Consider the following 18,265-nt stretch of genomic DNA (forward strand, 5'->3'; position numbering starts at 1 on the left):
TGACGTGGGAGTTGGAGGGGAATGGAAAGTTTGAGTGTTGAGAGGGACTGTGGTACTCTTGTTAGGTGGTGGGAGGGAGGTGGGAGTGCGTGGGACTGTGGATGGGAGGAGGGGAGAGAAAATGCGGCAGTTTGGACATTCCCAGGCTGGCAAAAACTCTGCAAAGGGAGGCTGAGTTTACAGCTGCTGAAATCTTACAGAGGGAAGAAGGGAGTGAAAAAGGAGACAGAAATAAAGAAGTGAACAATGGTCTGATAACTGAGAGGAGAGGGTTGTGGAAAATGCGCAGAGGACGCAGACGCTGAGGACAATGTAGACTGAAGACATGGTAAGTCCAACTTTTCTGAATCTGATGAAAGACAGTGACTAGCTCTTTGCATCAACTTTGTCTTAAACTGACAAAGCTCCATCTGAATGCCTTAAAAGTTCCAGACAGCAGACTTTTGGCCAGTGACAGTTATTGGCGCGCTGTCGTCCTCTGTTTATAAAATTGCCACAGAATAAAAGTTTCTGCAGCACGAGGAGTTTTTTCTGGTTCCGGAGGGAGTCGGGGCTTTATCAGACGCTAAAGGAGCCCTCTGTTTGCATCAGCTCGAGGATTTTGTTTACAGTCCCCACCCACTCGTGGTTGGTGACGATGAGTTGCACACAGAGAAGGGCAGACACGCATGAAAACATACTGTAGGTGAAATCAAGACCGAGGGCTTTAGATCACATTTGGAGCTCCAGCGTCGGGCAGGGTGGAGTGGTTTTGGCTCCAGGGAGAGGAAAAGCAGAGCTGGAGAAGGAAAGAGTGGAATAAAAGAGGGGGGCAGGGTGGCTTTTTTTATTTTAAGAGACTTGGACTGTTGCAACAGTGGTTTCAGTGATGCCGCATTTTCCACATTGGAGCCAAGGGGGAAAAGCCGAGAGCGCAAGGGAACAAGGGATGGATGGGCTTCAAGAAAGAAAGAGTGTGAGCACGAACAGGGTTTGATGTGCAACAGTTCTGGGATGGAAAGTTTAGGCCCAGAGCAGGAAAATGGGATCAAGGTAGAGTCAAAAGATGCGGCGTGAGAGCAGCGGAGTGGGATCCCAGATTTGGGAGGCCCTCAGAGAGGAATGCGTTGAAGAGACTTGTTCAAACATATGTGCATAAGTGCATGAGGACCCCCCCCCACCCCCACCCCCACCTCCTTAACACACACACACACACACACACACACACACACACACACACACACACACACACACACTCAGACACTCAGACAAGCTCACATGGATGAGACACAAAAATCCATGACAGAGGGTATTTCCATTTCCTCTGCCTGGCTTGAGTTTACCGATGAGATGAACCAGGCGTCAAGCCTGTCCACAAGGGGATAGAGACAGATCCAGAATCAGGACTGATAAAGTTACTGCAAACAGTCGTCTGTTTTCCTTTACACGGGCTCTTGTACCAGGCGGACAGCGATAACAGCGCCAGAACAATTCAGACATGTTGTCAGTTGCAGGAATCTTTATTTAATGGAGCTTCCTGTGATTGTCAAGGCTGGCTGCCAAGTACACCACAGATCTGGTTGAGCACTGATGTTTTGAGGCATTCTGCAAAGAAAACTTTGAAAACCTCAAGGCTATGCTAGCCTTCCGTGTTGGACCATTGGTTCTGCTAGATTTTCAAATACTGTCAGAGGGGCAAAGACATAGCAGCATAAAGGTTCGGTGCTACATGGGTAGGCTAGCATAGTGCTCTTGTGTAGCGCCTACTTACAACCACAAGTTTACAACTTTCATTCCCCAGAAAAGGAAGGGAGATCTCAAGATACCGTAAAGTTCATCCAGTTTCGAAAGCGAGCACTCATGTCGCAGTGCGTAACTGTTTATGTTGTAGAAATCTTGCACCATCAATGCAGAAAGGTTCTGGGTTCAGAAAGCCTGATTTCTCAGGCCCCAAACTGCACACCAAAAAAAAAGTGTTTTCTCATTATGACAAAATGTAAAACTATGACAACAGAGCCCTTGGAGTGTCGAACAACTGGAGTTGCAGACTAAATGGCATTTTTGTCAGGAGCAATGTGCGTCTGTGCAGTCAGTTGTTGTTGGTGACCCTTTTTTTTTTGGAATTACACTCGGAATCCCCCCAATTCCCCAAAGCAGTTAAAAACAGACCATAAAAGATGTGTTTAGCTGACTGGAGGTCAGGCTGGACTATACAGGGAGATTTCGCTGTCTCGTCTTTAGACTCCTTTGTCTGTCTACTGCCGTTTTTTGCTGCCTCCTTTCGGTCCCACAAGCACGTCACCTTATATTAGCACCAACCCGCTCCTCTCCGCTCTCTTCTCTATTTCCTTCTCTTGGTGTACTGTAGGGGTCTACACATCTGGTTTCTATCATGTTGCTGTTTCTCTTGTTTCCCATGGATCTCTCCCACCGGTCAGCCTCCTCCTCTTTCTTTTCTCTTTTCCTTTTTCTGTCTCAATCCTCCGTCGCTCATCTGTCTGGTTCTCTCAAAGGCACTTTTTCTGTCTGGCTCTCAGCTCGTTGGCACTTTCGCAAAGGCCCGTAGGACCGCTTTAGCCTTGCCTTCCTGTCATCTCTCCTTTGTATGGGAAAGTGGGGAAGAGTCCAGCTGCCACTTCCATTTCAGTTTAAAAGGCAGGAAGGCTGATGTGAGAATGACATACCCTCATTCTGCACAGCAGGATTGTTCTCGCAGACACTCCTGGTGACCTGAGTGAGCAACACGTGACCCATTGTTTGGAATCCAGGAAGCCAAAACAGCCCAATGGAAGCCTAAACCAAGTCCCATCAGGCAGAGATGACGATGATCTCCAGAGTGCGAGGGACTGTTTTCACCTCGTCTTGACACACATCCAGAGGGATCTCCTCACGTAATCAAAGCTGAGGTGAAAATGTACCTGAGTTCTCCCCCCGGTGAGTCTCGGGATCAGATCAAAAGACAACACTCTGAGGTGGTCCGGACCCCTTGACAGCATTCTTCTGGTGGTAAAAACACAAATGGGGTCTGGGATCAAATCGGAAAGACCACCTATTGTGTTTACGTGACATCACCCTCCTTTGCCAAACAGACTCCAGGAGGTGCCTGACATAGATAAAGTTGGATAGTTAGGGTGCACGGAATTATTGGTCTTATTGGACAGACATTCTGTCTCAGCTGCATACCGAGAATAAAAAAAGCACGTTGTTCTCCATTACTGTTTATGCTTGACTTTAAATATAAGTGAGTGTGTGTGCATGGGTCACAACATTTTTTAACCACCAGCTCTGAGATGCTATTTCTGGTAGTTCTTGGGATATCATGAAACAGTCTCAGAGGACTGAAGTTAATGCAAAAAAATTTGTGTCTTCCTGTTTATTAAAAACTGGAAGACTAGCCTAATTATATTACTCTGGATGGGCCTCTTGGTACAAAGTCTTCTTTGAGGTCGACAGTATGACTGAAAGTGAATCCGTCTAATTTGATCAGTTCCGTTTTGTTTCATGTTAACGTCAAACAAGTGGAGCAGTAGTGTATCAGGTTCCATGTTGTTGTACAGGATTGCAAACACAGAATCTAAGAGGTTGGCTGCTACAGACATAATTGTACGTCACCATACATAGCATGTGGGAAACTACTTAGCTAGCTGTGGTCTAAGCTACATTGAGTTTAGTGTGCATCCAGGTTTAAGATTTTTATACATTTTATTTAAAGGATTTACAGTAAATCCATTGATACTATGAAATATCGCAAAGCCTGAATGTCATTATGAGATCTGAGTAATTTTAGCCTTTTGCTTTATGTTCCATTAACTTGATTCCTTTAGGGCATTTTTAAAGGGCATAAGTGTGAGAGAAACTTCCTGCCGACTTGCCCCACAAGCTCCTGGACCCCTACAGAGCTTTTACTAGACCTAGTATGTTCTGTCAGTGAGCCAGAAGGCCATTTTACAACCACCAAACCTATTACAACATGCTGCTCGACAGTGTTGTTTTCACCGGTGGTCCAGTGGAAGAAACGGATCTTCCTGTGAGCGTAGCTGTTTAAGAGCTCGTTGTCAACACATTCATGGAAACAAAACTTTCAGAAAAAAAGGAAAAGTTTCACTAACAAAAATTCATAAGCTTTTTCATCCTCATCTGCAGCATAATGAGTGTTTACATGTTCTACAACTTTATACTGATGCCCGAATACGTCTTTTAGTAGTTATTTTATTATATCATTTTATTACTCTCCTATACTATTCAATAAAATAGCTTTTTTTTTTTTAAAATTGCTACATTGCATTACCCCAAAAGTGAAACATTTATCTAACAATCTAACAATTTTCTATATTGCATTCTTACAAAAATCTCCTCCACACAACAGAATAATTCATTAGCATGCCAGGCCAGCAGGAGGCGATGTAAATCTCAGTGCACAGATATACTGAGGTTAGCATGGTGAAGCACATCAGTTTTAGTCTGGTAAACAATCAGTTCCACTTAATGTGTGAGCACTGACAAGGATAAAAGTAGCAGGATGTTAGCAAAATGTTAGCCGCGTTCTTTGTCCCCATGTCCATTGTGCAATCGTAAAAGATGGAAAATGCTAAAACTGGAGAGTTCCACTGTTTGCATCTTGACTAAAATATGAACTTTCCTGAAGCCTAAACAATCTGAATTGTTTGGAAAAACAGGCTAAATCTTAAATTAGTGACCAGCAGCATCCTCAAACCAGGTCCTCCCAGTTTCCACTAGTTAGTTTTTCCATCTTCTCTGTGTTCTTTTCCAGTTGTGACATTTGTTTCAACCCAACTTTGAAGCAATATTTCAATCGATTTTTTTTCAGGGGATGTTTTTCAAGTTCTTTTCCTCAGTTATTTCTTCGGTCGGTCCACCACAATGGCCCCTCTGTACACAAAAAACATCCCAGAGAAGAATTCAAATGCTGTACCAAATCTTCCATAAACCCACACAACCATCAGCTCATTCGCTCCCGGCCAATCATTCCTTTTTCCACACGCTCCGCTCTCGTTCCGGGTTTTCTCCCATGACTGTCAGTCCATCCCCTCGGTTTGTGCATTCAGCACAATATCCCTTCTGTTGAAGAGAATCCCAGCATAATTGTTATCAGATGACTCTCAGTGAGTTGGGTGGAGGTGAAACAAAGAAAGTTGCCTTTAAAAAAAATGAGCAAACCAAAAAATAGGAGATGAGGGAAATGGAACGGGGGAATACAGATGGGGGTTGTGAGAGGAAGTGTGAATGGAGGGCAGGGGAAAGGAGAACTGGAAAAGAGAAAAGTTGCTAGTTACCATGGTTACGGTCAGTGTAGTTAAATAAACAGACTGTGTTGCATGTGTTGTTCTGTCACCTGTTCACCTCAGAGGCCAGCACAGCCCCTGTGTGCATGTGTGTGTATTAGTTCTTGTATATGCTACATAGCGAGGACCAGAGTATGCATGTGGGGACATTTTTGGGAAGTGAGGATATTTTGGCTGGTTGCAACTTCAAAGAGGGCAGTCGGGTTAAGGTCAGGGTTGGGGTTAGGCTTCAGCTGTGAAGGTTCAGGTGAGGGCAGGGGAAAGTATTTTCAATGAGAGTCCTTACAACTGCATAAAGACAAAAGTGGGTCTGTTTGTATGTTCAGCACTGATGGAATGCAACAAAAATCTACTCGGTTAAAAACTTTAAATTGACTGTGATTTTTTTTTTTTTTTCAAAGTTCTTTTAAACAGTCTTTCTATAAAATATTTCTTTAAATTATTTATTTAAGTATTGAGTATTTATATAAATGTACCATTGTTTGCATCACTGGTATTAGGGAGCTGACAGTGATTGGACTCTTTTTTCTGGGTGCTTTAACACTGGCCAGACCTCAGAGGAAATGTTTGACATATTGCAGACCATAAAACAGGAAGTCAGATGGAGAATAAGTGTGTATGTGTGTGTGTGTGCGTGCGTGCGCACGCGTCATCTAAAAGGGAGACAAGCTGGCTATTAGATGCCAGCGCATGTGTGAAGCTTTAACCCCCTCCTCTCACTTCCAGGGTTCGGAGGCAATGGAGGATTGCGTGCAGGGGGCGCTCTCGTCACTTTATCCTCCCTTTGAGAGCACGGCGCCTCCCCTCCTTTCGCAGGTAAGCATGAGCGCGGCATCTTCAACGCGACCCAAAAAAATAATGCAGATGTAATTAAATGATAAACTCCTGGAGGGAGAGGCGATGCTGTGTACATATCTTTCCCCACATCTAATCTGCAGCTGGAAGCCAACACAAACAAAGTTGAGCCAGCTGCTCAATTATAACCAAGCCCTCTTCCTCTACAGAAGAGCTCGAGATGATTTGTTTTTGCTTAGACCAGAAACTATACTATTTGTTTTCTATGTGAATTCCTGCAGAACTTTTCAAAGGTCTTTTTAATGCAGGCTCTGGTATCTCTGGCTCCAACCTGTGCCAAAGCCACAAAAGTGCACGTATATATGTCGCTTTAAAATTTAACCGCATGCATTCTTGCATCGCCCATTCGGTTATTCATTTCATACAAGTTTACCGTGTTGCTCCCACTCTGGTGTGAGTTGTCTTGGGAAAGGCTGTTTTGTAAAATAATACAGCGAAATGAAGCCTCTGCAATGATTTCCCTCTGATTACACGCCGTCTAGGCTGAGGGAATTCTTCCACTCGTGTGCAAATTGAGCCCCTTTCAAAATCCATTGGATACGCTCCGAAATGCAGAGACACTCAGCTGAAACAAAAGCCGCTCTCCAGCCACAAGAGGCTGATATCCGACAGACATGGTGTAAAGTTTAGCCATTTGTGCCTCTTATCACCAATGTACACCAAAGTGTTCGCTTGTGTCACTTTCTCTGCATTTTTTCCAGGTCTTTTCGGTCCTAGAGTCAACCTATCAGCATGATAGTCTTCGGTACCTCCTGGACTACTTTGTTCCTGCGAAGCACCTTCTGCATAAACTCCAGCAGCACGCCTGTGTACGTTCCTTTTTCCTGGATGAGAACACACACACACACAATAATTAGGGAAATGGATTTTTACCTGTTCTTCATTCAGTTCCTGTCAGATTTTCCCCCATCTGCTCTGTGATGAGTGGTTGTCTCGGCACAAGGATCATAATTATGTTTGTAGGTTCATACCAAGATACAATGCCTACCACCGATGGGAAGATTTCCCAGGCAAATGTGGCTTTCGGTCTTTTCTTTTTGAACTTTTGGAAAGTTATTCATTTTTAAGTTGAATGGGAGAATCATATCTCACAAGTCTTTTGGAGTCTGGCTTTATGTTATCATTTACTGACTTTTTAAATACTGAAAAAGACAGCATGTGTAAGTTGAGAGGTCATGAGTCGCTATAAAGATTTCATTTCCGCAATGATTTGTAGCCCCCCCCCCCCCCCCCCTTTTTTTTTTAAAAAAAAAAGGGAAACCCAAGTAATTGCACAGGGGTCCAAGTCAGGGTTACGGTTTTGGCAATAAAAAATGACTATTTTGATTAACCTGTCAGCGAATTAGACTCTCTTCTTTAACGGAAAATGGTTTCAACATTAATCCTGGTGCCATGTCTAAACTGGACTGGAGGACTGAAGAGAGAAACTGCAAAGTCACGTGTGACCCTTTACGAGTTATAAAATGAGCTCCTGCAAACTGATATTCAGGTAAAGCAGCAGGGGAAACTCAAGATTTATTTCTGAGGCACTACTACCTGAAGAAAGAGGTGTGCTACTCTACTTACTCCGAACTGGGGTCACAGGAGGCACCGTGGGCGTATTTAAGAAGGCAGTAGGCGATACTGTGCACAGGTCACCAGTCAATCTAACCCTAACCCATATAAGCTAATGTGCATGGTTTTAATATTCTGACCAAAGCTGTACCAGGCCATTCAAGGTACCTTATGCAAACATAAAAACCCAAACTCATTTTCTTGAGTTAAAACCTGAACTAAAGTCAAAAATATTCAGCTTTATACCCAGGTACAGACACACAGAGCCGTTGGGAGCAAACAGTTTTCTTTGTCACAGACGGGAGTTGTGCTCTGAGTCATGATGGTAATGTCTTCCACATGTGAGCGCGTTTGCCACTGCGCGAGAATGGGAGAGTTCGCTCGAGAGGCGCGGTGGGAGTCGAAGGAGAGAATGAACGTGGCTTTCATTCACCACGCTCGCATGTGTTCCGTGCATGTGCGTCTTGGAAAAGAGAGCTGGAGAGAGCAAGAGAAAAAAGATGCTGGGAACGGTTGCAGCCTAGCGTCGACCGGCTGAGGAATGTTTCGGGAAGGTTGTGTGCATAAGAGGGAGCGAACAGTGGGGCACATTGAGGGAGGAGTGGGAGGGCCAGAGGACACAGTGAGTTACAGAATGCGGACGGACTAAAACAAACAAACTCATAAAGAGAGGAAAGTCAGGGGTACGAATCCATGTTAGAGGACACATTGGGTCTGGAACAGATGTGGAATATCACATCCCGTGAGTCTTTAGGGGACAGATGAGAGCAGTATTTGGCTGAAGCGGCTTAACTTGACATCCTGACTCATTAACTTTCACAAACAAAAGTGTGCTCTTATGTAAAGTTTAGGGTCTGTGATGTCGACTGCGCCTGATTTAAGTGTTAGAGTGTCAGGGACGCCGTGTGATTTCTGCTTCTGGAACCGTTTCCACAGTGGCTTGTTGTTGTGAAAACAGGTCATCAGTGTGTTTTTATCTGACTCATGCCATCACTCTGCAGTTCTCCAGAGCCTTCTCCCTTAGTCATGCCAGCTAAGCAGTTTTACTTTATAACACAGCGAGTCACATGGCTGACATTTGACTGTGGCCTTTGGCCAGTGGAGCCGATGAATGCTGCGGACTCCGGCTGAATAACTGCATCAAACAACAAAAAAGATACAGGCAGCTGGTGAGGGCCGTGGTTTGTAAATGGAAGTGCCAGACAGCACAAGAGCATTTGATTAAGTTCCAGCTCCAGGGAGATTTCTAAAACTCAACAAGTGCAGTACAAGAGAGACATTTAAGATCATCATCCTCTCTGTGTCTCTTTGTTTATCTTCTCATCACAGTCTCAGTACCTCGGCTGCTTGTTCCTTCACTCCGGCTGGCCTCTGTGTCTGGGCGAGAAAGTGGTTGTGCAACTCTCTACCCTGGATTGGAGGCTTCTGCGCAGTAACGACTTCTACCTGCAGGTGGTGCCCTTCTCAACACGTTGTCCCCGGCTGGCTCTGAAATGCCTTGCCCCCGGGGGGCGTACTGTTCAGGAAATCTTGGTGCCCGAGTCACAGCATCCACTTGTGTTCACCACTGAGTGGCTGCATAGTGTCAACAAAGAACGGGGACACCGGAGGGAAGGTAAAGAATTAACGCCCTGATTATGGATATTGAGTTTTTTTTATATACTCTTTGATTTGAAGATGTGGACAATTCTCTCATCCATGCACAGTTGGAGGTGGTCTTGATACCTGCCTGGTCAGTACATGTGATGGAGTGCTGAGGCTTCCATGGAAAGAAGTCGTCTATCCAAAGTTCATTCATGACCCTTCTGAGGAGCTGGGCCTAATGTCATGCCACGACGACTCTGTTCCAAACCGAATGTCCAGTGAGGGAGGGAGTACTGTTGGAGGATGGGGCTGCTCATCCTCTGGAGAGCTGGACTCCTGGTCCTGGGATGAGGATGAAGATGAAGGTTTACCACCAGACGGTTTGGACTCGGCACCTGCACTTCCCAGTCGAAGGCGAAGCGAGGATGGACTCGGCAGGACAGTGAGGAACTCTCAACTTGATGGGGATTATGTGGAGCTATTGGAGCCCAGAGTGGGTCCTGATGGAGGTGTTGATACACAGCAAAGGTACCTGGAAATGCACGGAATTTGTAAGACTAAGACTTTACCTCTGTGCAGAAGAGGCAAAACCATCAAACTTCGAAAGGGGAGAGGTTGGGGCCAAAGTAGACTTGAAGGATCTGGAAGCTTTCGAGCTGTTGTTGGTGCCAGAAGAGATACAGGAACCTCAAAAGATGAGATTTTGCGGGTACAGCATGCACCAGAACCCGATGAACCTGTGAGAGGGAGGCAGTCTTGCTCCTCTTCTGTTCAAAACTCTTTTGAAGAAGACACATCAAGGAAACATTCTGAGGGCCTGGAAAACCCCCAGATTTATTTTGATGGTCCTGTTAAAGAGAGGAGGCCTGGTGTAGGCAAAGAGAGAGATAGCAACGGGCTGACTAAATGCAGAGACAATCACAAAAATGACGCACATGACTCAACAAACCACAGAGCTTGTCACGCTAGTGAGGGACATTCAGATCAAGGATCTCATTCCGACTCTGTCTTCGATGACACAGACAAACCACTGAGTGGAGACAGTGATGCCACCACGCCAACATCAGACACTGTTGAGAGACCATTCGCTGTTGTGTCAGAAAGTGGAATGATTGCCAACAGCGGGTCAAAAACAAAAAGTCTGTCACATCCAAATGTGACAAAAGAAAGGGATCAAGGAAAGATGGAGAACAGACTGTGTCCCAGGGGAAAGGAGGTCAAAATGGCAGGATTCAGGGCCCCAAGGTACACATTCATTTCTGGAACACTGCACTGCTTATTTGTTTTTCTTTTCACGCTTCCGAATGAAAGAATAGATTGGTAAGAATTTGGTGCACCTGTATGCAATAGTTAAAGGTTCGTTGAATGTACAGAACGTACAGGATGCTTTCTGCACTAATACCGATTATTAACATTCCGTTGTACCTCATTAGTGCCTTCCTGTACTTTATCTTCAGGAGGAAAAGGAAGGGAAAGGGGGCAAGAGGAAGGGCTAGGTCTGGTGGTCGTGCACACCAGAAGGGATCAAAACAGCAGTATAAAGCGCCGCAGCCGAGTCCCACTACCAGCTGTGATCTGACAAAGCTGCCTATAACAGGGAACGACCAATCAGAGCAAAGAGGAAACGCAGACAAACCTGATGGATTGTTGCCTTCAACAGATGAGGCAGAGGATGCAAGGGCACCCAGTGCAGGTTGAATGATAATACTTTTATTAAATCAGAAAAAAAGTTGCCAGTTTATTCTGGTAAATAATATACTTGAGCCTTTTTTCTCTCAACAGAAGCAGAGTCTTTGCCTGTCTGCAACGGTCAATCAGGGACAACCCTATTCAACCACACTGATGAGGAAGCAAAGTCTGGAGAGACAAGTGCCAGCCAAACAAACAGCATTGTCTCTAAGGAGCCTCCTCTTTTAAGGGAACTGAACCCAGATCTGCTCCAGTCAGGAAAGTTAAAATTAACAGGCAAGTGTCTTTCAGACATTAAAAATAAAGATGATGACTCTCTACTTCCTCCTATTGTACAGGGGAAAAAAACGGATATGAGCAATGCCATCTTTCTGTGGTGACGTAGTCAGCTCAGCACTGTAATGAATTTTATCCCACCCTGGTTTGAGTTGCACAAATGAGCACTGAAGAAGTCTGAGTAGATGGACATTTTATGATTTTTGAGGGAAACAAGGTCTTGATTGCATCAGATCTGACCCCCAAACACATACAACCTTCAACCTTCTCACGTTCCTTGGTTGTCTCTACTGGACACGTTTTGTCTATGAAACAATAGTTTGTATGTTTGTTTGTTTGGGGGCGGGGGGGTATTTTATGACATAGATCTCACAGATTGTAAGGGCTTGTGCATAATCCGATTTTTTTCTTTTGGGATCTACCAAAAATATTTGGGGGAAACGTAGCTTGGAATACACCAAATGCCAAAAAATTGATAAGTTCAGGGATTAGGCGACAGATAATTACATATCATATATATCACGTTGCCTCTTCAGTCAGTGATTATTGCTCTGTGGTTTACTCAGGCACTGTCGACAGGTTGGGACGTGCTCTGATTGTCAGTGAGACGAAAGATTCCAAAGAAGGTTTCTGCGTGGAGGAGATGGCTCGCGTCCTGGCTTGCTACCACAGAATAACCCGGCAAGTCACCGTTGGTATCCGCGCACTGAAGTGATAGTACTAATGCATCTAAAATAAACTCAATATTTCTTGTTCTTATTGTTTTCAAAACTATCAAGGCCAAAAGTGCAACTATGTTTGTGAGAGCAAACACAACTGAGAAAATAGTCACCACAACCGGTAAAGCCCGACACATCTTGCATCTCGCATTGAACCCTTCCCTCTCTGTCCTCTCCAGGCCTGCAGCCAAAGAGAAGGGTCTCACTGTGTTACTCGACAGCAGAAGCTCTCCCCCCTCTGCCCTTCTTCTCTCCGCGCTTAAACGGTTCCAGGTGAGACCGTAAAAACTGTTGTTTAGCTGAATGTGATCGCCACTCGCCGCTTTGATTGCGTGTTTCTTGTGCCTGTTTCCAGGTGTGGCTTCCCGGCGGCCTTGGATCTGTTTTAGTTCTGGTGGAGGAGCAGCAGGAATCCCCATCATGCAATCTGGAAGGACTGGAGGTGACTTCTTGCTCATTCTGAGTCTTGAACCACATTTAAATCTCAACGAGGGCATTGGGATACATCAGTAGAAATTATCTTCTGCTCACATACGTTCTCAACACATCTTGAATCTACATAAGCACAGCGGTTAGAACAGATGCCTCGTAACAGCCATCTTCTTCTCATTTTCCTCATCTGTTCAGGTTCACATGGTACGAGGAACTGGCATCCTTCAGCAGTACATTGACAAGCAGCAGCTGCCTGAAGAGATGGATGGAGATTTCCACCACTGTCACTCAGACTGGCTTGTTTTTAGACTGGTAAGAATCAGATTTCTAGTCTGTGTTCATGTAGCGAAAATGATCCTTCATATTTACCTTGCAGCTGTAATGAATTATTTGAATCATTTTTTTTTTTAATGTCGTGGCAATAAAACTACAAGTTTGGCTGGAGATTTTTCAAATTCAGTGGTTGGTGGTTATGTGACAATTGTCTGTTGAATGAGACAGTTTAATCTGCTTTGTCCGAGCAATAATTCTCTAAACGCTGGTTGACCTCTCTCATGGAAAGAAAATTGGAGCTAAGATTTGTGATAATTTGAGGCCCTGCGAATGCATTCCTGCCTATCTTTTTGTCACCCAGAGCTTGGAGAGCCTGACAGAACGCTGTGAGGGCGCCCTCTGTCTGCTGGGAGAAGCACTGCAGTCCATGGACACTGCGCCAATGCCAGACAACATCAAAGTACCGAACATGTGTTTTGAGCATCACGTTCGTCAAAAAAATAAAGCTAACTAATAAGTGGATATTGGCTTCCAGGCCGTTCCTCTGAGCATTGAAAAACACCAGCAGCTCATGATGAGCGTCCTGGCCGACCAGCGGATTACTGAACTCCAGCAGAGAGGTGGCGCCTGGCTCGCAGGACTGACCAATGGCAACTCAGGTCTTGCACAGAAATCACCAGACTGCAGGTACCAGCATCCCATATGAGTCAGAATGTAGATTTAGATGCCACGTTCATTAGGTGTGCCTTCACATGTTTGGACAAGAATAGCTGCTAGTTCTGATGCTAATGAGAGTGTACAGCATTGGAACAGCCACAAGTTCATCGTAGCAGCACTATTTGAAACACAAAGATCTAAAAACATTCGTAACTGGGTCAGTATTTGCACATTCAGATGCTCAACATGCAACCCAGCCTTGTGTTCCTTGTATTTGATTGAGGCTTTTCTCTTTTTTATTCTGTTGAGAGGAATCCTCATCCTGGACATTTTTAATCCGAAATATGAAAACCGTCTGGATAATATTAACCAGCACCAACACAGCAGCTGCAATGTTTGGGCCTGCAGCTTTAAGATGATCTAAACACTCTTACATTTGCAATCCTTCCATTTTTTTTTCAAATTTTAATTAGTTTTGGCTGCATCTGTAGAAGAAACACAAGCGAAACACAAGCACAGCTTAGTAGATGATTTAAAATTATTTTTTAATAACCTAATTATTTAATCAAGAAAACGTGTGACATGAAGGTCTCGCTAATTCAAATAGCACGCCTTGCTCTTGTTTAGTCAGTTGACAATTTGATACCTGCAGGGTGGCTCTTGCTGTGACCTCTGAACTCTACGATGGCGTAGACGACGCCCTCCATAATCTCGTCCGAGTGTCCAACCAGAGAGGCCGGGATCTGGAAGCCCTGGGGCGACTGGCGAAGCTGGTAGACAAACTGGAAAAGGTGTGTGAGGAAGAAAACATGTGAGCACACTTAGGTTATACAAAAACAGGCCAAATACCATGCCAATCTGTGCTAACTTGGTAGCAAACACACACACAAACTAATAATGTCATGTTGCCTTTACATTTTTGGCCAATATCGCTGAAAAACAACACTACAAAGACAGAGGTCAGAAAGCTGAAAAAGCTAGAAGGATGCTACGAAATAGCCAGCTGTCATTTCCACTGTTAAAAATACAAGCTTTATGCAACACTTTCAGCTGTTTTGTAACACCCCCTCTCTCTCTGTCTCCCCCCCCCGCTCTCCCAGTGTGATAAAGAGATTGAGCAAGTCCAGTCCCAGCTGGAGGAGTATAAGGAGCCTCCTTTGTCCCTCAGCAGACTGTCGCTAAAGCAGCAGAAATTCAAGACGTTCAGAGAAACGGCCAATGTGAGTGTAAATATACACAGTCAAGCATTTGCATACTGTTCTCTATGTTTCTCATTATTTATATTCAAATTAATTCCTATAAATATTGATTTGGATCCCCCTCCATGGGTGCTTGAAGGTTGCTACCCAGTTTTCTACAGAAGCCTGAAATGGACAGCTTTCCCTCTGAACTTTAGTTTTTGTTTACACCTGTTAGCTTCAATCACTGTTGCTGTATAAAAGCTATATTTTCATTTATAGGGTCTATTTTTTAAACTGAAAAATGAGGAGGTTGATGAGGAATATAACTGTCTTTTTAAATAATGTAATAATACAACTAAATAGCATTAGCAGAAAGTTGCTAGTTGATGCTGTATTCTGGATATAATATTTTGTGTATTGCATTTGCTATCAGACTTAATTAGTGACGCTTCCTGAATCATTCCTTTAGGAGCTGCACAGTGAGACTCTGTCAGTACTCAGTGATTTGGAAGGCTGGTGCGAGCTAGACTGGGCCGGCCTCAGTGACGTCCAGATCCGACTCCCCCCCGTAAGGGAGAAGCTACGGGACATGTCCCACTGTCTGTCTGACTGCTGGACTACCCTGGATAACACACAGAGGCTACTGTCCACACTGACTGAGGTACCAGAAGAAAAAGGATGCGGACGTGTTGCACATTTGTGGTTATTAATCTCAAAAACTGTATTCTCTCTCCTGTATAGGCCACTCAGTGGTGTGATGCGGTCTCTTCCTCCTCTTCCACCTCTGCACCATCTTCCACCTGCCCCCTTGCATCCCTGCCACCAATTCCCCCATCTCGTTTCCAGGATGCCCGATCCTTAGCTCTAGAGCTCGGTGGTGGGGCGCTCCTAGATCTCTGGACCCAGACTGTAGAGCGGTACCAAAGGACTGTTGCGCACGTCAAACCACGATTCCTCCAGTCTGACCGGGGCCAGAATCAAGGCCAAGGGAAGCCAAAGACACCCTCTGCCAGCAGTCTGTGGGACCTGATGGGTCCTGAGGGAGAGGCAGACTGGGGACTAGGGGCTGGAGGTGGAGATGGGGGGCTGCAGTCCTGGGGGTCCTTAGCATCCCTGTTCAGGCCCCAGACTTGCTCCACACTGAAGATTGGTGAGGAGAAAGGCAACAGGAAAGAAGGAACAGGGGGAGGTGGTGGGGGAGGGGCTGGTGGCGCTGGAGGAGGAAAGTTTCTGCAGAACCTTCTGAATCCTACAAAGAAGAGTGTAAGTTTGATTTAATATCAACATATTATGACATCAGGTTTGGCCATCAGGAGGCGTTTTTGGGAAAAAATGATTTGTTCTAGTTGAGACCAATCCATCATGTTTCCAAATTTCCAGCCTACAGAAGTCCCACCCCCTTCCAAGCCTCCCAGGAAACGGCACCCAAGTTTTGACCTCCAGGCTCTCCTGGCTCCCCGCAGAGGTGCGTCAACCCCAAAGCCCGCTGAGTCACCAGTTGGTGGACCGAGCCGTAACTCACCCATGTCCTGGCTGGGTAGGCGCGCTGTGGCTGACCCGGTTATCACTACCAGCATGGCTACGGCCATCTCTAATTGGGGGGGGAGGAGGAGGAGGAGGAGGAGGTGGTGGTGTATTAATTCGAGGTGTGGAGGTCAGCAGCAAAGAGGTGGTGGATCACACGGGGTCGCCCCGCCAACATGTGCTGCTCGGAAGGACTGAGAGAGAGATGGGGGCAGACCGGGCTGGAACAACCACACAGAGGTTCAATCTTTCTATCCCACTTTGAAAGATTCAGATCCGTGCTCTCAGTGTGTTCCATCCTTCAATTTTATCCTTCCTTTCCTTTCTTTCTCTTATATCCTTCCCCCTGGCAGTAAGCTCTACCTGCTCTGGTGCCGGATGCTGAGCTCAGAGAGGCAGTACGTGGCCATCCTGAAGGGGGTGGAAGAGACGTACCTGCCCTTACTGGAGCTCTCTGATACTCCTGCCTCCATCAGAGGGAAGGCGGACACCCTCTTCCCAAACTGGTCCAGCCTCAGCAGCTTTCATTCGCAGAACCTCCTACCTGCTATGGAGGGCGCTCTTGTGCAGAGTCTGTTGCAACAGGACTGCTTTAGCAAATATGTAAGTGTAGCAATACCATATATACACCATAAATACAGCACCTGGAGGGTTTTTAAATGTTTCCACTGAAAATGTATTTGAAAGCTTAATGAATGCATCTCTTTTACTAGTAGGAATGTTTCCATAAAGAATGATTGCTCCCACATGGTTTGTTTGGAAAAATGAGAGCCTCGAGATATATTTGGAACTCTTGTTAAAATTGTCCTACTCGCTGTTGATTTTGGACATCCAGAGTGTAATTAGATCCCTTTAAAAAATGTCTTGTTTTGTTTACAATAAGAAAATGTAAAAAAGAACGAAGCAAAAAGCACTCTTTTGGTGATCCATAATGTGGAATTTATGGATTACTGTTGTCAAACAGTGGTTTTAATGTGAGAAAAAGTTCTTTACTACATACCATCACTGTATATCATTGCCCAGCGGGACCAGTTTCTCCAGTATTCCCACTACATCAGGACCAAACCAGAACTGGACTCACCCATAGTCACGCAGGCTGCCGACTTCTTCAAGGTGAGAATCGTTGCACAGCTGCTGTTTGAGTAAAACCTCAAACCTCTGCAGCCAGATGGTCCTCAGAGGCCCCCAACGACCATGCGTGGTTGTTTTTATCAGGGTCACAGTCTGTGGTGGGAAAAAAGTCTAGATCACAGTGTTAGAAGCTCATTACAAGCAAATTTGGAGCACATCACAAACGCAAGCCAATTAAAGTTGTTTTATTCAACAGTGGCTGCAATTAAAAATGAGCTGTATACAGTAAAGCTAATTACACGTTTAATGTACACTCGCAAAGCCAATTAAAGGCGGATTAGAATGAAACTCATTTCGACTAGCCAGCCAGAATGAACTAAAACTAATACATCAATAGCATTGCGACAGTGCGGAGAGGAATTTCAGAAGGACCGATTGCACTGATCTGACTGGTTCATTCACAAGGAGCTCTGCCAGGGCACCGCCAGGGGGCGCCGGGGGGCTTCTGCCCACGCATTTAGCATCCAGTTGACTGTTATAAACAGGAGAATTTTTTTTTTTTTGCATGTGAAAACTTAATTTCCATTTTAAACTTTTTTAGAGAAATGAATGTGTGTATTTTCGTTTTTATGTCACAATTTACCTGTTTATCAGCAACACAGTAACATTGCTGACATTTAAGTTTTCTTTCCTCCCACAGTCCAAACTTTCCCCGGCTTCCCCCGTCTACCCTCTGTCCTTCCCACACTGCCTGCAGGCCCCCACACAGAGGCTGGAGCAGTACTGCGAGGCCCTGGAGGAGCTGGGAGGCATAAACCCCGCCTGTGACTCCGCCCTCTCCATCCTCAGATACACCCAGCGACACGGCGAGGACCTCAGGGCCAGTGACCTCATCGTGGGCTGTCCGGTGAGAACGCCTGTCCCAGTTTGTCACCATGCTGGTTAGAGGGAGGACAGGAGTTCTGATGTGAATCTGATGTCCTTTGTTGAAAATTAAGTTATGAAGATTTAATTTTAGATTATTAGAGGGATTTCACTATTATTTTATGAAAACGCTTTCTCTGTTTTCATTGTATTAACAGATTACTCACAAGCTAATCATTTGAATAACACTTTAAATAAGATTTATACCTCATTAATCTCTTTAATCTATGATGCCACAGGTCTT

At 45.1% G+C, this 18,265-nt stretch overlaps 1 protein-coding gene across 1 annotated transcript; it reads left to right on the plus strand.

Annotated features, from left to right (window-relative positions):
- The first annotated feature begins 90 nt into the window (after positions 1-90).
- arhgef40 (Rho guanine nucleotide exchange factor (GEF) 40) lies at positions 91-16,521 on the plus strand. The gene is made up of 19 exons (XM_029840395.1): positions 91-328; positions 6,009-6,098; positions 6,839-6,946; positions 9,021-9,306; positions 9,398-10,520; positions 10,733-10,968; positions 11,058-11,240; positions 11,807-11,921; positions 12,139-12,232; positions 12,315-12,401; positions 12,587-12,703; positions 13,026-13,124; positions 13,200-13,351; positions 13,974-14,112; positions 14,422-14,541; positions 14,972-15,163; positions 15,244-15,765; positions 15,883-16,266; positions 16,380-16,521. The coding sequence occupies exons 1-18, from the start codon at positions 326-328 to the stop codon at positions 16,222-16,224; spliced, it is 4,008 nt and encodes a 1,335-aa protein (XP_029696255.1). The 5' UTR covers positions 91-325; the 3' UTR covers positions 16,225-16,266; positions 16,380-16,521.
- The last annotated feature ends 1,744 nt before the right edge of the window (positions 16,522-18,265 follow it).

The sequence above is a fragment of the Takifugu rubripes genome, chromosome 8 (genome assembly GCF_901000725.2).
Source record: "Takifugu rubripes chromosome 8, fTakRub1.2, whole genome shotgun sequence".
NCBI classification, from domain to species: Eukaryota; Metazoa; Chordata; class Actinopteri; order Tetraodontiformes; family Tetraodontidae; genus Takifugu; species Takifugu rubripes.